At 43.7% G+C, this 22,488-nt stretch overlaps 1 protein-coding gene across 1 annotated transcript; it reads left to right on the top strand.

Moving 5' to 3' along the window:
• The first annotated feature begins 14 nt into the window (after nucleotides 1–14).
• Nucleotides 15–22,373, top strand: abl2 (c-abl oncogene 2, non-receptor tyrosine kinase). The gene is made up of 11 exons (XM_068318627.1): nucleotides 15–582; nucleotides 10,665–10,829; nucleotides 13,150–13,445; nucleotides 13,552–13,824; nucleotides 14,037–14,121; nucleotides 14,244–14,421; nucleotides 14,544–14,728; nucleotides 14,814–14,966; nucleotides 15,149–15,238; nucleotides 15,653–15,835; nucleotides 17,504–22,373. Exons 1-11 carry the CDS (start codon nucleotides 366–368, stop codon nucleotides 19,342–19,344), a joined length of 3,666 nt encoding a protein of 1,221 aa, XP_068174728.1. The 5' UTR covers nucleotides 15–365; the 3' UTR covers nucleotides 19,345–22,373.
• The last annotated feature ends 115 nt before the right edge of the window (nucleotides 22,374–22,488 follow it).

Below are 22,488 nucleotides of genomic sequence, written 5' to 3'. Positions count from 1 at the left end.
GCAGCCGGACAACGGCGAAGTGATCCTGAAAAGATCCCACATTTTACCCAACCTCGCTCGTCGAGTAGCGTTAGCAGCTACTCGGACACTGTTTGGATCGCTGGAATAGAGAGAATCGCTGTCACTCGTCGGTGTGGCCATTTTCTTGTTAAAGGCAGGGTGGGTGGGTTTCACTGGGAGCTGCTAGCGTTAGCTAACAGGCTAGTCAGGCGGGCTAGCACTTAGCTTTAGCTCGGTGAAGAATAGCGGGGAGGGGATCGAGGAGGGTTATCGGGCCGCTCCAGGTTGGTGGAATGTGAGCCAGGAGGTGCGCAGGGGGGGTTTGCTCACTTCGTCCCGAAAGTCCTTACGCCAAACAACTGGGAATGGGACAGCAGGTAGGCCGCGTCGGTGAGGGCACATCGACCGGACTCCAGCCAACACAGCCCCACGCGTCCCAGCCGCACCAGGGGAAGGGGAATCGAGGAAGCGTCGCCGGGAGGAGACCCCGAGAACCCGGCAGCAGCACCGGGACACCGCAGGGCAGGACTGCTGCAGTGAACGTGCCCGACCCGGGGATCAATATATTCACGCAGCATTCAGGTAACGAGAGAACAACCTTCATTAAAAAAAAAGAAAAGAAAAAAGGAGTGAATATTTACTTTGATTGGTCTTTGCTGCTGATGAACATTTCCTAGCAGAGTCCATGCTAGTTTGACAACGACGCGTTAGCGGAAACAGCCATGCCAACCAGCTTTGGCTTTCTGTCTCATCCATTTTACTGTTTTTTTTTTTTTTCCTCCACTGTGTGTGTGTGTTAGTGTGTGTGTGTGCAAATAGGGGGCGTGTTGCAAAGGATAACTGATAACTAAATTGCCTTAAATTGATTTGACATGGGTAAATTAGAGCACATGCATGTGCGGAACATGATGTTAGAATGTCTTTGAGTAGAGTGAGTATCTACGTTGCTCAGCTGTAGTCATGACTCGGTTTAGCTGGTTTTACTCTTTTACCCCCCCCCGCAAAGGTTTCTGTGTGATACTCGGTTTGGTAAACAGTGATTGTCGCCTCCGGAGATTGAGTGACAATTCCACCCCATTAACTCCGCGCAGCCGCCACAAGCTCGCCTTACAATGCCGAGTGGGCTTCACATGCCCTCCATCATCCTCAGTCCGATCAGGTCTACTGTTACCATTCTCTGTAAGCAACATGACTGCACAGCTCAATCCGCTGGGAAATCACTGTGAATTATTTAGTTATATCATTTGTCATTGTAATATTACACTCATACAAACATCAAAGATACTCTTGCGTGATTATATATTAATACCCTTTCATATGTTCTGGGAATTCATTAGGTAACCCATGTATTACAGGATTAATGCAGGTTAGGTGTCACACGCTGTTATGTTTGCACTGACATCCTATGCTTGGTTTAATTTTACACTATAGGGAAAAGCACAGTGTGATTTCTAATTGCTGTTGTTTCTCAGTCGGATGCATCCCCGAGTGTATGATCACTTTGTATCTGCTGCATAAATGTGGAACTGCTGACACAACTTTCTTCGTTTCCGCTGCGTTCCCAGACCCAACTTCCTCACGCTATTGCAGCGAATAAGGACATTAGAGGATGCAACTTTTAGAAATGGTTAACTTTTTCAACTTCTAGTTGGCACATTCCAAAAGTAACCCTCCCCAGCTTGAAGCTCATGCGTAGAGAGGCGCATCAACTAAGTGGAGCACCAGTTAGTGTCTGCAGCACTCAGTTCTCTCCAATGTCTGGTAGGAGTGGCCTTTTTATAGCAGCAAGGATGCAGTCACATTGCTGCTCAGCAGAGAGACTGCTGCTCTACAAAACACAGATAATATAAACGAAAGAATTCTAAGTGAGAAAGCTTGAATCTTGCAGTTTAAGTCCGTCTCAAAGTGTAAATATGTGAAAATGATGCGGTGTTGGCATACACATCCGTATGGGCCAAGTTTGTGTCTTTTAAGGATGGTGTGTTTATCGCTCAGATGTGTTCATTTGGATTGAAAGTGAAATTTTTGTCATTTGCCAGTTAGTTGCATTCATAATGGACTTCATCTTGATTAGGGGGATTTACTTTTTGTTTATCAGAAATAATTTGTTGTTCAGAAATGGTGATTATTAGATTGATGGGGTGACCGCTTTGATTTTTCTTTATCTGACAGTGACACTATGCAATTGAATTATGTTAAAATGGAAAGTTTAGATAATTATTTATCTTATGAAATGAAGCTGTGGTGCCTCCACAGTAGAACAAAGTACAAAGATGGATGCATACTTTACTTTTGTGTCTCAATGGATTTGATTGACAGTATTTCTAATACATTGTGGAGTCAAATGTCCAGCAGTGTTTGTGTTTTCACTGAAACAAATGTTTCTTCTTTTTCCTTCTGAAGGCTTATGGTTATTAACATTTTGTAGTGGTTTTATTAATCTACATTAAAAATCACTTTTACTACTTCTTGATCCAAGTGAAAACTTCTCTATGTCAGTCTATGAAACCTGAATTTTAATGCCCCTGTCAGAGCAGTCGTATAGGGTTGCCTTGTGTGTGTTAGTGTATGCGACAAGGTGTGGTCTGTGGTCCTTGGACACAATTTTTCAGATTGTCTGTTGGAAGTCTTGGCTGTGTGTTGCCGCCTGTCTTTCAGTGGGTATCTAATGTACTTTTGCTTCGCTAGTGTTTCTATCACTATGCCTGGAACCGCTCAGTCATTTTAGGGGCCAAACAAGGCTGAAGGCCATTAGAGCTGTTATTACTGTGTGCCTAGCATGGCACCAGAAAACTCACCGTTACCCTCATGTCCTCAGGATTAGTGTGTGATTAGTGATTTCATAAAAATCTCTTGATTCCAGTGTTGAGATGGATTTTTTCTTTTGCCAGTTAGGTGTGCAGCATTTCTCCTCAACTCATCACTAATGGAGCATCGCTATCTGACTAAAAGCCCATGTTCAAACTACTCGACAAAACACTGATCTGAACCAGGAGAGACAGTGAGCAGTCTTCCTCCTTGCTGAGTCAGATGCAGACTGTGACCTCTGCGTATTGGTTGAAGCGCAGTTTGTTGGATCGGTGACTTCAGCAGATTGACGGTTCAACCTCTTTGTCCTTGTCAGAGGTTCACAGATTTCCATCCCTGTAGTGAAATGATTGGATGCTAAAACAGCAGTGAGGTGAAATGGCTGAAGAGCCGGTTTTGCGAATGAAAAGATAGCAAGGTTGCTATCTTAATTTCATTGTCTTTTATTTTAATATCTTATATTTTCCTTTTCTTTGAATGAAACCTGCATTTTGCTTATAAAAGTTCTTGAGTATGTTCCTGTAATTGGTGTATTGACTCTTCAAAGAACTGTTAATGCAACTTCTGAACGTTATTTTTATGAAATCAACAAAGCAATAGGCTTATCTATTTTTAGTACAAACAAATCTTAGAAATTAGGGCAGTGGATTTCTATTTTTTTGGCAGCAGTACTGAGCCAGACATACGCAAAGTCCAAACCTATGAAAGCTGCCAGAGGATAAGAGAAATGCCTGGATCAAGTATCCAAAGACCTAAGCTGATTTGGATCACAGGTTAAATTAGATTAGAGCCAAATCCACTTTAGTGTAGGCTCTGTTTGATAAAACACTAACAGCAGAACAAGTCACCCAGCAGCCTCTGCAAGAAATGCGTAAAATCAGGTTTCAGACTCTTAAGTAGCCATGGGAGGATTTAATAAGCTATTTAAAGATAATATTGTTGATAAAGTGGAACATGTAGCTGGTTGCTCCTAGTGACTGGGGCTAACCACTAGGAGGAGCCATGGCCACACCTCTTTAGGACATCATGCTAGAAGTTAGGACAGAACTGATGAGTCTGAGTCCTTGCCTCACAGCAGCAGTTAAGTGCGATGAAGGAGATGCATTTGTAGAAGCTGTGTGTTAATTTTACTTATCAAGTCAAATCAAGCAAGCAAGGTTTTATGTGCTAAGACTGCATGTCCCACTGTGCATTCTGTAATGGTTCTTAAATTATTTATGCTTCTCTTTGCCTTTGGGTTCCTGTGAAGCCTGTTCTGTTCCTGCAGCTGGCTACCTCTGCCCATCCAGAACCTGTCTTTCACAGTCCCAGAGATTGATCTCATTTGTGTTTATGAATTAATAAAAGATAATCAAATGCATTTAAAAAAAAAAAAAAAAAAGTTAGTCAGGGCTCAATTAAATGACAGCATTTTTCTGTGGTTGTGACTGTGGTTATGTGCTCCCGTCGTCAAACTCCAAACTTCTGCCTTGAGCCTTTGCATCTGCTACCGATCAACCTTCTGTAGTTCCCAAAACCACAGTCCCAGTTTTTAGCCTCAGCATTCTGCAGCTCGTATCATTAAAGACCAGGGATTAATCAGACGAGTGCAGTGGATGAAATCATCTCTCACATTTGTCACCTCAAAGAACCAGTGTTTCAACTTTCTCTCTGATGCTGGCATTATCAGGACTGCTTATCGTCAGGGTTGTAGACTGGACCCTTTGCTGGAAAAACACTCTTGCATACACACTTCCTGTAGACACCAGCTCATTCATGCTGATGCATATACTTTTTACCGCTCACTCCTACACAGGCTGCCTATCTTTGCCAGTAAATTTGTTAGGTCTTGCAGCTATAACTGGGGATTATCCAGCACATCCCACTCCTGGAGTCCGGCAGCTGAGCAGTCAGATAGTAAACCTTAATCTGGGTGCCCCGAGACACCCAGATTAAGATTGTAATTGCTTTGGGGAAAGACGGGGAAAAGTTGTGTGGTTTTGTATAACTTCTATGAATTTATTCTGTGCAGGATTTCTTGTTCTTGTTGCTTGCCTATTAATTGTTTCTTGGTAGTGAAAAGTCTTCCACCCTGATGTCCACTGTCATGTTGCTCACTATCATTACACTCAGCTAATCATGCAGTTAAGCCAGGCTGAATTTGACTGCATGTGTGTAACATGAGTAGAGAAACTCTATATGTGACAAATGGCAGTGTTACATATGTTAAATACACATACTCTATTGAGCTGGTTTGGCTGCCAGAGATTTCAGCTATGTGATTACACAATGGAATGGAACCTCTGTTGAGCTCCATTCAGGTGTCAGGAGTCATTTTAAAGCATCTCAAGCAAACATCCTCTACACCACACAGAGCCTAGCTTTCAAGACGTTGACTAGTTATCAGATTATTCTATTATCCCTGATAAAAATACAAATATTTTAACAATCCATAGTAACATCTGTTTAAATTAGATGCAGATGAATATGTTATTGGATCATTGTACTGCGTGCTAATGGCTGTTTGGGTTTTTGACCTCGACTTTTTTCGTGCAATTTGGGAGAATAAACATTGTTTTGCATGTTGTTTGTGATTTTTGCCCATTTCTCTGTTCTGTCCTGCAAACGAGGTCAGATTTGTCACTAGTTGTTGATGGTACCAACAGGCCTGAATACAACTATGATGCTTGTGTTTTCATGCAATGCCTGAAGAAAACAGACATCTAATATGAATTCCAGCAGAAAAGAAATCTGCTGTGGCAGTGAGTGACTCAGTATTGGATTTGTTTGGCAGCGTGTAACCATCCCAACCATAACGTAACTTACCTACTGATGACAAGATGAGTGACGTCCAGTTTCCTAGATCAGAGATTTCAACTATTACCCAGTGTTGTTTTGTTTTGGGCGTGAGTGAATAGAGGGGGCATCGCTCCAAATGGGTCGGGTATGGTTAAAAAGTGGAATTAGGTTTGGGTCTTGCTTTGTAGGAAACACACCTATTTACCTATGGGTGGGTGAAGACATAAAGAACACTCCTGAGTCAGACGGTTTACATCATCCACATGTTTTGGACAAGAACAGGCAGATCTGCAGCAACTACGGCACTCTGACATCTGCTTTAGTCATAATGACTGATGGTGTACATATTTAAGTGTGATTCTTATAGGTTCATAGTCTCTGTTGGGCAGCAAATCACACTTTTGTTTCGTGCATATTTTTATTGTCTCATCCCTAGGATTGCCTTGTGTTTTTAATCACAGATAGCTTCATCTCCCCACACCGCAGGTCAGAAACCCAGGATGACTGTATATATTTTATAATGATTAAGGTTTGATAAATATATGAAACAGATGTCCTTTAAAGTTTTCCAAATTTTCCCCGTATGAAAAGCAGCCCACTCTAATATGAATGCGGAGTTCACTTCAAGTCACCATGTGCCACTCATCCGCTGCTGTCACATAAAAGAGCACTCAGCTTTGTTTCCAGCACACCTAAAGGGAACCACTTAGAGTCCATTATTAACCCCTAACAAGCCCTGAGAGGGGCAGGACGCAACAGGACATGACGAGCTCTCCATTAAGCTCTATTCTTTATTTCAAGATCATCCACTCGCCCTTAGGCAAGGCTGATGTTTGTCCACTCGATAATTGGTGTGTGTCCATACACAGCAGACATGATGGACAAGTAAATAGCCATCACTCACAGGCATTACCGGCAGCAGCCTGTATGGGAGTGTGTAACCTCTTACTCAGCAAGGTTTGTGACATCAGGATGCGTTAAAGGCGTGGGATCTGATTGAAGGAGACGTGGACAACGTGTAAACTGTAGCCACAAGATGAGTTTAAAGGATGAGATGAGATTAACTGTTTCTGACTGGTATCAGCAAGCAAAAGTGTTATTTTCTCACAATGCAAAGGAGTGTTGTTCCCAAACCAGCCAACACACACACACACACACACACACACACACACACACACACACACACATTCTTCTGGTGGGGCAATAATGAGGCTATTGTTCTTTGTCTAGTTCTCATGAAGAGCTGACACTTGTCTCACTCCTCCCCTGTGGACTGTCCCTCAAACTGGAAGTACAGTAATCCTCTCCAAGAAGGGATGACTTGCATGAAGTTTGAGCAAATCGAGGCACTGAAATGACCCCCTCCGAAAATAAACTACACATTTTGAACATACCTTGTGCTTTATAGTATATTGTAGTAAGATAGTAAGTAGGATCTGCTCTATTTGCTGAAAAGTCCTGAGTGTATGTTGTGCTCAGAAGCCTAACTAGTCCCAGTCTTGGTGCTCTGATTTTATTTTTGGGTTTTTTTGTTAGGATTGATTCATGCTATATATTTTAACCTACAGAGCATCCAAAACATTTTTCAAGGCCGTCAGCCTTTTTCTGATGTCAGCCAACATGAATTTTAGAACCCAAATACATTTCAGAGGGAAGCAGACACATAAGAACCTGGAATCATCGTCTTCTTCATTGTCCGTTACTATCCAAAATTAGCGACTAATTTTCTTTTGTTTGACCACTCATGGCTGTCTTACTGTCTCCATGTCTGTTTATTAAATATCTTTTACTGCTCTTCCATTTCCTTCTCGGATAATGTCTCTTGAGTCCACCTCCCTCTCTGATCTGGACGCCCTGCAGGCTGATGTCATGTCGTGTGTACCTGCGTTTCATCCGTTGCATTGTCTCAAGTTTTTTTTTGTTTTTTTTTTGTTTTGTTCTGGCTTCCTGCAGGCAGCTGGCCGTCTGCCTCCATCGCCGCCATCGCTGTGAGTTATTTCTGGATGTCATGCTGCTGTTTTGTTCGTCTACAACTAAAAATACACTCTCACCTTGCTGATTGTGGGCCTCATCTAGAATCTTTATTGTTTTTGATGAGGGCGTGCGCTTGATGACATCATGCTGTTTAAAACACAAGGTAGTAGCGGGCAGGTGACGCTAAAGCCACAAAGAGAGCCAGAGAGAGACACATGGAGGAACAAACTCTGATTCAGACAGCTGCAAGGGAAGCAGCAGGGCGGTGGGACAGCAGAGTAGATGGTCTCACCGTGTGCGCGTGTGCGTGTGTGTGTGTGTGTGTGTGTGTGTGTGCCGTAAGGCCAGGGTCACCTCTGTCCCAGCTGTCCTAGTAAGTGCAGGCTTGGCATACTCTTCAGACTAGCAAATACCCTCTCTGCTCCGCTCAACACAAAGCTGTCATTTTCTTACAAACGCATATGTGCTGCACATCACACACACACACACACACACACATGCGCACACACATAATGAGACACACAGTCGGACACACGACGTACCCCATGCAAACCAACTGCTCCCTAAGCCGTGTGGAACAGTTAGTACTCGCCGTGAACACGATCATCTTAATGAAACTGAATCTTGCCATCAAAATGATTTGATGCAATTGGTTTATTTCATTTAAATCTCGGAACGCTTGTTGGCCAGCCATCGATTTTCTCTGTGTCTTACTCTGTCTGGGATAAATGCGATTAGAGATATCTCAAATTAAGACCTCTGACAAATGCGTTTGGCGTTATAGTTGTATTTCATTAAAACATTCCTGAGGAGAGTGATATGCTGTGACATGTAGCCGTGTAAGAGGAGCAGCTCGGACAGTTGGCAGCGCCGGCTGCAGCAGTTGCAGTCAGGCACACACACACACATACACACACACACACTCACACACTCACACACACTTGCACACAGGAATTGTGTGGGTCAATAGGAGCCCCCTTCCAAAGGGAACAAGACCAACCATCTGCCGTTGGCCACATAGCGGACACACATTTCCATTATATACACACACACATACACACACACACACACACACACTGAGCTCCCTCCGTCCCCCCCATTACACCTTTTGCCTCCCCCCTCTGCCACGTCTTGCCACCCCTGCAGTATATTAACCACAGAGAACACCAGTCATGGATTTCTCTGCCCTGCAGATGGACCTTGGAAATCTTGACTCCCTCAGACCACGGAGAGTCCCAGCGGGAGGATGGTGGTCAATTCTGTAGCTTCAGAAGTCCACTTGGTTTGACTCAAGGACAGCATATTTAATTACTTTGTCTGGGGGGGTCTCAGTCTCCCCTCCCCCAATTATACCATGTGCCATGTTTAAAGGATATGGTTTAGTAGACTAGTTTTGTTTCTGTTTTTTTCCCCGCACGATGAACATTCACATTTTTCAGTCTCCATCGTGTGACTCTACCTAAACTGAAGCTGTCGGACTGTTAGGAGTCGGGACAGCTGATCGGGACATTCTTTGTGTGTTTTCTTCGGATAGCCGACGCAAAGGCCAGAAGATGTACTGGGAACTGTGGCTGAGCCAGGTCACGGCCAGCGCTGCGCTGCATTGCATGCTGGTCAAGAACAAAGGTGGGCAAGCATTGTGTGTAGATGCAGTAGCATAGCAGAGGGACTAGACAAACGTGGTGGAACTGTTTGGGAGAAGGGTAGGGACTGGACCAACAAAGGGTAATACCGACTTATTTGATCCAAGTTACAGGAATCTTTGTCTCTGTGCTTTGAATTTCTTCAGAGCAGCAGCTATCGTGATAAATTTCCAGCATCTGAGGCGTAGGAAGCTTGCACCATTCTCCCACATAGTGAGATTGAAAGGATGTCTGACATCTGATATTTGCAAAGTCTGTTCTCAATTCTCCAAATCAAATAGTGTGATTGTTCTCAAATTTGCTCCATTTCACAGCTGTTTTTGCGATGGATTGTGTGCCTATCACAGTCTTGTTTTTAACCTGTCTCTCCTTTTACCTTGGTGACATGGTGTTTTTGAACTTGTTGACTTGGTAACTGGAATTGCGACATGTTCATGTGGAGAAGAGGTACGGGTAATGAACCCTGCTGCCACAAGAGAAAAAAAAAACCCATACAGAACCAGTGTATTCATTCAAATATTGTCTGAATGTGTCGGTGATGGCTTATAGTTATTTTCTGTCGTTACATGTTTATAACAGAGCTTCCTTTTGGCGGAGGAGCAAGTTTGGGTGTTGCACATCTGTGAAGAATATTTTGTTGTGCGTCTGAACACAAATGAATTAAGGAACATTAAGTTCTGGCTGGAGGCACTGTTTTCACCTCACTGTGAAGCAACACAGACGGCGTGGTGTATCGTCTGAGACGCGATCGCGTCTGCTGTCCGATCCCTGGCTCTGTTTCACCATCCGTCGCTCCCTCTTTTTTCCGCAGCTGTCCAGACACGTAGGGACTTTGGCTTGCAGTTGTTGTGTGCGGTGCATGTTAGCTTTGTGTGTGCTCTAGTTCATCACTGTGTGTTTGTGGGTGTGTGCGGTGGAGTTATGATAGTCGCTGGATCAGATCCCAGCTCCTCCCTCCCCCCACGCCGTATATCCACACGCACGAGAACGCTCCCCCTCGTCACATCTTACCTGTCTTGGACTCAACACGTCAGGCCTCTTGGTGTTAACAGCAGACTTCACAGAGTGGTTTTGGTAAAGTAATGCTTCTGAGGTGCCTTCAGGCTAACAGCAGTTTCGAGGATGAATGGGCAGCGCTGGAAAGCTGTCGTCTCCACACGGGGCTGAGGCTGGGGAAATTACCCGGGGAGACAGGTAGAACATCTGAAAAATGGACTCCTGCAGTGTGAAAAAATGTACTCTGTACCATTTGGAGAACATCGGTCTTAACGCTCTGCTTCTTGGTATCACGTTTTGCCTCAAGGCGATAAAACAACAGGAAGTCTTTGTGTGAGCAGTTCCGAGCTGAGTGATTGTTAGGCCTAGACTTCCTGTAGCGGGTTAGTGTTCTGGTGAAGGCTGCAGAACTTTCCTGTCCATTCTGTTCCCTGCCTTATAGTCTTTCTGCCTTTTTTCCTCCAGAAGCTCTCCACCGGCCCTTCGGCCTGGATTCAGCAGCGCTGACGGAAGCCGTGCGTTGGAGCTCCAAGGAGAACCTGCTCGGGGCGGCCGAGAGTGACCCCAACCTTTTTGTTGCACTTTATGACTTTGTTGCCAGCGGAGACAACACACTCAGCATCACTAAAGGTAAACAACGGCACGGCCAGTGTGATCTGTAAATCGGTTGTATAATCTTATTATGTCGCGTTGCTAATTACCTCCCCCGCAGTCACATCATGTACTGAAACGTGATGCTGCACACCCACACCCATGGTGGTACAGAACAGAGCGCTCTACCACCCAACAAGGAACACTCATCATGAGTCAGCGTTGTGATTGTCACATTAAATTCACAGGAACAATGTTTTGTGACTTAGAAGAATGTGAACGTGTGGCAATAGAGTCCATCACGAGAGTTTCACCCTGACTTGATGTTAGCGTGCATGTGACTCAGCCTATGGTGCTCTATGTCACCGACATACACCCGACATTCCTCTCTCACGCTGTGTGTACAGTACATGCCTTTGACACCACCTGTAAGGCAAACATTTTATCGTCAATGCTTATGGTAACACTAAATTATAAAGTTGTAGTATTACTGATTCTGATGTCTTTTCCCGTCTGGTCTTCCTTGCACTCTTCACATTCTCTCTTTCATTAGTTATTTGGTCGAATAACTCGCCTCTAAGTAATGAGCTGAGAATATCCTCTTAATATTATCCAGAGACCACCAGGCTTTAGTCCCTAACCCGATCTAAGCATTAAACATGGCTCAATGTGTTAATTATCCATCATTTTAAGGATTCCATGGCAGCTGCCAGGGATGGAAATGATGCTTAGACCCTGACTCATGGAGCGAGTGGATTCCTGCCCACATGTATGCAGGCACATGTGTTCTCCCAGGCTCCACTGCGTTTTTCCTACTCATCCCTTTTTTTTTCTTTTTTTTTTTTTTTTGATGAAGTCGCATGGAAACAGCCCAGCCTTCCTTGAAGGCGACATTAATATGGACTGTCATAATAACAGGTGGATGGGCGCAGCAGTCACTGATCACAGAGGGCCTCTACTCGGGGCTAAGCTCTTCATCATAGCAAGCCAAACCAGGCAAGGCCAGATTAGAACCCTGCTTCAGGCGCACGCTGCTCCCAGTGTGAGCCAGGGAGGCCGTTGATGTTTCCACTCCCACAGAAGCTCCAGACATAGAGGAGACAAATGGACCGATGGTCTTCATGTGGATCACCATCTCTGTTTGATGCGGTTCTGTGGATTGTTCCTTTAACGGGCAGACCTGCAGCTCTGATTAGTCGTTCTGGTTGTTCTTGTGACTCTACTCGCTGTAGTCAGGTGTCTGTTTCTCTACAGTTAGATTTGTGATCTGATCATAATGAATGAAAGCTACGTTCAGATCTGATCTGTAGAAATGCTGTAACTAATCAGCACAGTTCACATGATCACATGATGGTGATCCTGACGCAGCATCAGTTGGGGTTTTGTTGCTGCATCCAGCTACATACTGTACATGCAAGCGCTCATCGGTGACGGTTTAACAGTGTAGAATACAGGTTTGTGTCAGGCTACAAGAAGAAATCGCAGGTTGAAGCTTGCCTGCAAGGTTACAGAATCACTGACAGAAACTTTGCATTCAAAGCACCACTGGATCCTCACTCTGTCTCTGCCTTGTTTGTTTTAGAGTGAGACAGTGACAGGAGAGGGAGAACTCCTCTGGCATATTCTGTAGATACAGATGTTTAAAATGCAACAAATACACAGTTAAATTTCGGGTCCTTTTTTCTGTGAAGTGTGACAAAAGAAGGAAACAGGTGAGACCTCAATCTCTAGATGTGTGTAAAGCTTTGAGTCTGGGCCGAGGGAAAGATAAAGACTGGTGTGGACAGGAAGAAAGGGAAGTGCTGAAAATATGTGGTGGAACTGCTGAAGTATGCACACTTTGACTTTTCCACTGTCTTCCCTCTTTCGTGTTTCCTTTTTTCTGTTTTTTGACTGGTAGCCCTGATGACTGCGTCATTAGGTGTTGTTTGTTGTAGTGATTGTTCCCACCCCGGCCACTCTTCTTTGTCACGTCGCCCATTCTTGTGGGAGGCCGACGAAAGCGAGAGAACAAGTCACTGCCTGCCTGGTGTTGCGGAGGGCCTAAGGAGTGATAGGAAGTTAACTTTGCCCTGTCATTTTTTTCCACACTTTTTATGTAGTTTGAATGTAATCAGCATCAGACCTGGTCATAAATCCCTAATGTTGCCTCTTTTAAGTCATTATATGAGTATTATCACTGATTTTTAATTTGAGGCATTTCTTAAAATAGCTCGTGAGATTATTTTTTTTTTGTTAATAAATGTCTCTCTATTAAGTTTAATACTGTTGTATTAATTGCTCTGACCCACCAATCTATGCTACCACTGATCGTAGGACTTTTTTGTGAAATCTTCTAAATCCGTCCACCTCATTCCAGGTGAGAAGCTACGTGTCCTGGGCTACAACCAGAATGGAGAATGGAGTGAAGTGCGCTCAAAGAACGGCCAGGGTTGGGTGCCATCCAACTACATAACACCAGTCAACAGCCTGGAGAAGCACAGCTGGTACCACGGACCTGTTTCACGCAGCGCTGCTGAGTACCTGCTATCATCTCTTATCAACGGCAGTTTCCTGGTCCGGGAAAGCGAGAGCAGCCCGGGACAGCTGTCAATTTCTCTTCGTTATGAGGGGAGAGTCTACCACTACCGGATCAACACAGCTTCTGATGGAAAGGTTAGAATTTAAGGAAAGAAATATGAAGGTTGTCTGCTACTGTTTCCTGTAGTTAGTGCTTTTTCCTTTGCCTTTCTTCTTACCCCTCTCGCCCCCTACCCTTCAGGTTTATGTGACATCTGAGAGCCGCTTTGCCACCCTGGCCGAGCTGGTCCACCACCACTCCACTGTAGCTGATGGCCTGGTCACCACCCTGCACTACCCAGCACCCAAATGTAACAAGCCCACGGTGTACGGTGTGTCTCCCATTCATGACAAATGGGAGATGGAGCGCACAGACATCACAATGAAGCACAAACTCGGAGGAGGCCAGTATGGAGAGGTGTATGTGGGAGTGTGGAAAAAGTACAACCTGACAGTAGCTGTCAAAACCCTCAAGGTAAGAAGACATCAGTGCCACAGTTTAATACTAGTGCACTTCAATTCATAGAGCTGAATTTTAAACCAACCTGTATTAGATGCTAATCACCTTTGTCCTTGGCACCATCTGTAAGCGCAATGAGAAAACCCATGGTTATATAGCACCACCTGTCGGTGGAGTTTGGTCCTACATTCGTATTAAAGATTACTGTTTCCACCTTACCATGACAGGAGGACACCATGGAAGTAGAAGAGTTCCTTAAAGAAGCAGCAGTCATGAAGGAGGTTAAACACCCAAACCTTGTTCAGCTACTAGGTAAATATTTTTAAACACTTTTTTAATACATGTCTCTGTGTGCATAAATCAAATTTTCTTTCAGTCCATTCGGGCTTTTGTGTCCGCTTACATCTGTGTTCTTGCTTCCATGTCTCCCTCAGGAGTTTGTACGCTGGAACCTCCGTTCTACATTGTGACAGAGTACATGCCACATGGCAACCTGCTGGACTACTTAAGAGATTGTGATAAAGAGGAAGTGAATGCTGTGGTCCTGCTATACATGGCCACACAGATCTCCTCTGCCATGGAATACCTAGAGAAGAAGAACTTCATACACAGGTAAGAGAATAGTATAGTGCTGTTTTTTTCCACCCCCTCAAATGTCAAATTGCTGTTGTTTCTTTTTTTCCACCTCAATTTCTCTTCTTTTTAAAAAAATTTTTTTTAACTTCCTCTCTTAGGGATCTTGCAGCAAGAAACTGCCTTGTTGGGGAGAATCACGTTGTGAAGGTTGCAGACTTCGGCCTGAGCAGGTTGATGACCGGTGACACCTACACGGCTCACGCTGGGGCTAAGTTCCCCATCAAGTGGACGGCGCCAGAGAGCCTCGCATACAACACTTTTTCTATCAAGTCTGATGTTTGGGGTGAGGATTTCATGTGCATGCAAGCTGAAGTTATCTACTTTAAATTTCCAGTGTACTTAATTCTATGAAAATGTTTGCCTTACAGCGTTCGGGGTATTGTTGTGGGAAATTGCCACCTATGGAATGTCTCCATACCCTGGCATCGATCTGTCTCAGGTCTATGACCTCCTAGAGAAAGGTTACCGCATGGAGCAGCCTGAGGGATGCCCACCCAAAGTCTACGAACTCATGAGAGCATGTGAGTAGCGGTTGTCTCTTTGAAGAGTTGAATCTTTCTTGGATATCCGCAAGATCATTCCTGCTACTGAATTCCCATCCTCGTCAATTTTTTCTTGAGAATTAGATTTTTAAGTTTATTATTCTTGTCATTTTTAACACTTCTATGAACTTAATATGCTATCCTGTGTGTCGCTCTACCAGGCTGGCAGTGGAGTCCATTAGACAGGCCTTCATTTGCAGAGATCCATCAAGCCTTTGAAACGATGTTCCATGACTCCAGTATCTCTGAAGGTACAGCAGCATGTAGTTCAAAACCTCAAAGGGATCAAAAAAGAAAGTTGGCATACGTGAATGTTGGCGGCGAGAAAAAGGCGTTTGTTTGGGTTCGACTTCCAAATTTTGTTAGACTTCTAAGACAAAAAAATTTCAAATTTTTTGGTCGAATTCCGATTTGTTCGAAAAACCAAGGTTTGCTTGTACATCATATTCCAGAAACATGATTTTTTTTTTTAGTTTGTTTATAGATGTTCTTTTGAATGTCTAAGAGAGACAGTAGTATTCACGTAAAACCTTATGATGAGCGTCATTGGAGCACTGGGGTTTAAAACATGGATAGTAAAATTAGCAATTATGAGAAGAAAAAACTGCAAAAGTTAAATGAGACTGTACTCTGTAAAAGTTTTTTTTCTTCTTTTTTAATCACAGAGGTAGCAGAGGAGCTCTGTAAGACGTCGACCTCTGGTCACTGTGGGCCGCTGGACTCTTTCGGTCATGACATGCCCTCGTTACCCTCCAAATCTCGCACACTCCACAAGCACACAGAAAACAAGGAAAACATCGAGGGTGGGCTGGATGTGCGATCTGACCACAGCCTGCATGGTCACTCAGGTACGGTCAGACATTCCTACCCTGCCACGCACCACTCAGGTGCCCCACATTACGATTCTGCAGGTATGCCAGAGGATTCCGGTTCACAGAGTCAACTCCAACGCCGCCAAGCCTGCCGTCTGAGAAGAAGGGCTGTCATTTTCTTTCCCAACTGACCACAGTCACCGCAGCTAACTACCACCTTGTTGACCAGCCACGGTCAAAACCAACATGTTCTATACACTAACCTGGCATTATAAGTGTGGCTATAGATCACATGTTTGATTTCAGCTGTTGCTATGATACCCCTGTGCTCGTGTCATCAAACACCAATCAAAAGATGCTGAAGAAACAAGTAAAAAAAAACTGAAATAGAACTATTAAATACTTAATATGAGGGTGTATTCCACAACAACTAAGCAATACTACCGTGTGTGTGAGTGATGTCAATATACAGTACATACATTAAAGGTTTCCACAGACACAATGATGAGGCTTTCAGTTTGTCAACCTATTTCTTTTATTGGACTTGTGTCTAAGCAGCGTTCAAGTCACTTTGAATTAAATAAAAATGCATAAAAGTGTCCAAGACTAGCAGCAACACATTAACACAATTATCATGTGGCCCATAGAGTCTCTTAAACTACACACTCCACTCCATTGAAGCTTATCTCTGACTCATATTTCATTTCATAATTTGTTGTATTTCTCATTTTGTCCCTTTAGCTGTATGGTTTTTTTTTATTCACACATTCTGGTCAATACAATTTTATTGTTTTTCTACAGACATACATTCCATTGGTTGTTTTTTCTTACTTAAGTTCTTTATTTGTATCATTTGAAATAAAATGTAGTTTAATTTGTGTGTTTCTCTGAGGTGTAGATTAGACTGTCTACTCTCTTTTTGCCATGCTGTTCATTTAGTTTTGGTCTATGAACATAAATATATTTTCCAATAAAGTGAACATTCATTTTTCATTAACTTATAAACAACACATTATGAATGATTATGAAAATATAAAATGTTTAACAGTGTCATGAAGCACAAAGCAAATGTATATTTGGTAACATGAAATCATAAAGGTCAAAACATCTTTTTGTTTTCTGCCAGTTTGTTGAATTAATTATTTTCATTAGATTTTTGTTATATATTTTGAGTTAAATTCTGCTGATTAAGTACCATGTATTGTAAAAAAAAAATTTATAAGAGAACTGCATGTGTGTTTTATTCACATGTGCAGCTTCCTCTTTTTATAGAGAATTTGATCCGGGCTGCGCTAAATTATCGTGAGAAATTCTTCTCCCAGAGGTATGTTGTGGTATCTTTTAGTAACTAAAGTTAAGCAGATCCTGTTTGGAATGAATTACCAAGAGTTCCTAGGAGTGCTTTCATTATCAAGTCTTAAAAAAAGGGAAACTTGCGTATCGCTATTCTCATGATGGGCTTAGCCACAGAGCTTTCTGAAATGTTTCTTTATTCATAAATCCCCAAGAGGAAAGAGCAGCGCAGAAAGCAAATGGTGCATTTTATTACAAGAACACACAGCAGGTCTGTTAAATGAGTGACATTAATGTATGGGCAAACATATCGATATGCTAAGAGACACTTTAACAAGCATAGATGTATTCCTGTTGAGTTCAGCCCAGTTTGATGTGTTATTTTAACACAGGCCTGTCTTCTCTTTCCAGGCTGGGCTGCTTCTCTCTTTGCAGGGGACGTCCGATCGGGAAGCTCCCCGGCACTGCCTAGAAAACAGCAGCCGCGGGATAAATCTCCCAGCAGCTTTCTGGAGGATGCACAAGATATTGGCACATTTACACGAGATCGTAAGACTGGCTTCTTTAGTTCCTTCATAAAGAAGAAATCTTCCTCATCTTCTTCCTCGTCCTCTCAGCTCCAGCAGAACCTCCCGACACCTCCCAAGAGGAGCAGTTCTTTTCGAGAAATGGAAACGCAGCCTCATAAAAAATACGAACCTACGGCTGATTTCAGCGCTCCCCCTCCGCTCCCCCAGTCGGACAGTCTCTGCGGATTCTCCGCCTCGCCCTCTCACTCCCACGTGGAGCCCACCCAGGGTCAGTCACGCTGCTGCGGGGCTGCGTTCGGACAGAAGCCCTCTGGCCTTGGCTCACAGCTGACGAGCGGCAGCAGTTGGGGTGGCTTGGCTGGTTTTTTCACACCTAGACTCATCAAAAAGACCCTGGGGCTACGGACAGGAAAGACCACCTCTTCAGAAGATGGTGGAAGTGTAGCTGGGGGGCCTAAACCCTTCCCGAGGTCCAATTCTACCTCCTCTATGTCTGCTGGGCTGCCAGACTTGGAGCGCATGGCTCTGACTTTACCCAGGAACCGCAGTGCGAAGCCCCCTCTGGAGAGGACCGCCTCCACCACCTCCCAGCCAGAGAACGGAACTGTACGGCCCTCAGAAACGCTGCTGAGGAGGATGGACGAGGGGACAGCACAGATCAGGGAAAGGCCGAAGGCCAAGCTTCTACCCCGGGGCACTGCTGTAGGGGTGAGAGCACCAGGGGTCGGGGGTGAGGTGGGGGAATCAGACAATCTGTCTCGGGTCAGGGAGGGTAGAGAGGAGAGCGGCGGGCTGGACCGGCAACAGAGTTGGCCATCTCCCTCAAAGACGGGTTCGAGCGCTCCATCAGCTCCCGCAGGCGCGCCGACCCACAACCACAAAGTTCCGGTCCTGATCTCCCCCACGCTGAAGCACAACACCGCCGACGTGCACCTGGTTGGGCTCGACTCTCAGGGGAACCGCTTCAAACTGCTGTCGGATCACCAAGCGGAGCGGGACAGACCACGACTGGTCAAACCCAAGTGTGCCCCTCCTCCCCCTCCCACTCTGCGCAACCTGCAACACTCCTACAGCGGCGACGGCGAGGAGCAGGTAGGAGGAGCGCCCGTGGAGGTCAACGGAGACACGTTGAAAGCTCACAGGTCAGGGCGATTGTCAGGAGGAGCGACGACGGGCCGACCGTCAGTGCCCCCACCACAAGTGCCTCCTGCAACTTCCTCGTCTTCTTCCTCGTATTGCTCCGCCTCCACCAACACCACTCCCACCAAAATGGCCAACGGAGCCACCACCACTGCCTCCTCTTCCTCCTCCTCCTCTTCCTCCTTGCAAACGGCACCATCCGCCGGTTCCAAAGTGGCACTTCGACGGACTAGGCAGCAGGCGGAGAGGGTGCCGCTGGAGCGGGTCAATCGCGAGGCCCTGCTGGAGTGCGCCGAGTGCCTGAGAAACGCTCTCCACGCCAGCATCGAAAGCCCCGCGAGCAGCCAGGTGCTGGACGCCGGCCACCAGCTGCTAGACTACTGCTCAGGTTACGTGGACTACATCCCTCAGATGAGGAATAAATTTGCCTTCCGGGAGGCAGTGGGGAAGTTGGAACTCAGCCTACAGGAACTGAGGGCCTCGTCCTCAGGAGGCGGCGGGTTGAACACTGTGGGGCCCAACACTGTACTGGACAACCTGCACAGCTGTATTAAAGAGATCAGTGATGTAGTACAGAGGTAGCCACTGTGACCCAAAATGTCACCTCAAACTACCCAGCAGATTGATTATATTCCTTTTTTTTGTTTGTTTCTGGTTCTATTGACGGTTTTGGGGGGACAAGACGAGAAGAATCTCTTAAGTACCTCAAAAGTCACAGTAAAACGTTTTGTTTTTTATTGTTTACAACCATTTCAGAAAATGCCACTGATTTTGCTCTGACCTGTACATATTTAGAAATGTTTGTACCAAACTAAATGTGGTTTCATTCACGCCATAAAATCTTTGGCCTCACGACTCCACCGGGCCCGGATAAAGGCCTCATTGTTGAATTAATATGGAGTGTCTTGTCTGCCCATAGAGTAGGTCCAAACTCACTGTGCTCGTCTGTCAGTCTGTCCCATGCTGAATGACAATGGTGGTGGTTGTGCCCAGTCTTACTGAGAATACTAGACAACTGTTTTCACTCAACTCAAACAGAATCATCACTTTGGGTGTATTGTGTTTCAGAGGAGAGTGTTTTGCTCTCTCCGGAGAACTGACTGACCAGAAGCCATTTTCTAAAGCCATTGTATTCCAAAGGATTGGAAAACAACATTTCATGATTCAAGGTTACGGGGGTCAAAATTTGACACTTTAGTTTTCTGTATGGATGTTTCCTTTTTCATGGCACAGATTGCAACCAACTGTGTTTTTTTTGTGTGTGTTTTTTTTATGTGGATTGTGAAATCATTAACCTCCCAGTGACTGGTTTTGTCAGGATAATGTTGTTTTTGAGGGTTAAGTTTCATAATCAATCAGTTTGACATTCCCATAGGTCTCACAAGGTGCGACCCTTGACTAGGACTGACGGATCACTTATCGTTGAAGGTTGTGCATTCGACAAGTGTGTAAATATGCTCAAATGAAACGTTAACGTTTCAGTGACACAAGTACAAGTCATCTTAAAAAAAAAAAAAGATTTATATGAAATTATTTTGTTTGATCCACAGAATATTAAAACATAATCCCTTAATATAGGGAGTCTATCATATGCACAGCATTTTTCTGTGGCTGATGTTCACACAATGCCACGTCAGTGAATCCCAGTGCCCCAAAGCATTTCAATATTTATGTCCATTTACCTTTGCACACATTTCTTCATATCTGATGGAGCATAAGTGAGTGGAGTGAGCACAGGGTAGCGCATGAGGAGCTGAAATGGGACAGTATTTTTATAAGTGTCCTTCTAAGTATGGACAGTGCTGGAATCCCTGTAGCCTTGTCATGGCCTCAGTGCCTCAAGTCCTTCAATGTGTGAAAGCTGCCAGATGCAGAGACCTACTTTACACTAATCACACAGTACTGATCTCTCAACAAAGTGCAGTATGTCTTCAGCACATGAGCAATTTGTACATTATTGGTTCAAAGTAAAATGCTTTTTAGAATGTCTATGTATGAACTTGAATTTTAAATTATTCCTGTTTTTTATTAAAAGCACAGACCTATTTTGAGAGAAAAGTTATGTAAATATTTGATTTATTTCATATCCAGGAAACAAAAGTTTTATTTGTGGTTACAGAATTATGTGTTGACTGAAGAGGTGTATAGGAAGACTGAGGCTCATCCACCTAGATCTGAATATCTGCTCTATGAATGTATTATTTGTCTGTTCTGAATCCGGTCGAATGTTCATCTGCATGAATCTTTAATTAGTTAAGATGTCATTGTTTTCTATTTATTGCATTTGTTTTATTGGCTCATAGTTCTAATTTAGGTCTCATTCAATAATTAAGTCAATAAACAGCTGCTCTGTTTTTTAAGCACATACACAGCTGTGCAGAGGGCACACACATCTCAGATAGCTTTAATCTGTTTGCTTTGGGTCACATCTTACTGTACACTGGAGAAGGCCTCATGCTCATTGTTTCATACAAATACACCAGAATCTAATCTTTAATCACAACAGGTCTACAACACTCTCCAAATGCCTGTCAGTGACACTAAATTGCCAAAAAAAAAAGAAGAAAAGTTTGGTACATTTCACATTATTTTCTGTGTATTGTGTATCAGTATATCTGTGGGATTTGAGACAAAATTATTTCTATTTGCAGTGAGTTTCAAATATCATGGAGGAGAAATTCCATCTCTTTTTCCATGATTCCTGGTGCCTTGTGTGATCAAGTAACTCATATTTGATACACTATCGCAGCAAAAGCAGCGAACATCTGTGTTTGTTCTTCTTTTCCCTTGGGATTTTATTTCATCCAGTTCTGTAATTTGGAGGTTGATGGTCAGACACAAACAAGGAACCAAATGGTGCACTCTGTTAAGATTATTTATCTTGATACTTGGTTACAAAGAACGTTTATTAATGCCAACTAACACTATCAGTACTACCACTCTGCTTGTTTAACAAGTGCCACACTAGCATGCTGCACTAAACCCCAGCAGTTCTCTTGTCTCATTGTCTGACTACTTTTTAAAAAATGTCCTTTTTGCTGGTTAGGTTTCTGTTTCTATCTGTTTAATCTCAGAGGAACAGGTATCACTCAAAGCCTTATCCAAGAAAGAAATAATCAACCATCTAGTCTAGACTCAAGAAAATGTAAGGCATTCAATCAGTTACTACAGTATCAACATTTCATCCCAGTTTTGTTTTTCCCCTCACATTTGATCTCTGAGGCAATTCTGTTTAATAATTGAACTGACCACAACTTTCTGCTCACTATTATCAATTTTCTGCGTTGTCTTTATGTTGTCTGCATGTATTCTGTTGTTTTCCTCCTGTCTGTCTTTTTTGGGGAACAGGTCTGGAGAATATGCGTAAACGTCATTAAACCAAAGGCCACTTCTTCAGCTGTATGAGTGCAATGTAAACCAACACACACAATAATGTCATGTGAAACTAAACAGGGATGAGAAATGGCAGAGGTGTTAACAATGTTTTTTTTATTGTAAAAATATCTTGTTTTTTTTTTTAATTTAAAGTTCACGTTATATTACTGTGAAGTTTTGCTTATCAGTGTTAAGCCTATTGTAAATAATAAAGATATTGATTAATACAGTTTCAATTTTGCTCATTCATTCGTTCATACTCAAAACACTTAAATTTAAACAATTAGAATTTGTGTCTTTGACTCAATGCACTGTATGCTTATATTTCGTGAAATTTGTAAGGATTGACTG

This window comes from Antennarius striatus, chromosome 7 (assembly GCF_040054535.1).
Source record: "Antennarius striatus isolate MH-2024 chromosome 7, ASM4005453v1, whole genome shotgun sequence".
NCBI classification, from domain to species: domain Eukaryota; kingdom Metazoa; phylum Chordata; class Actinopteri; order Lophiiformes; family Antennariidae; genus Antennarius; species Antennarius striatus.
Note: the sequence above shows the minus strand (reverse complement) of the source record. Positions and strands in the feature narration are given on the sequence as shown.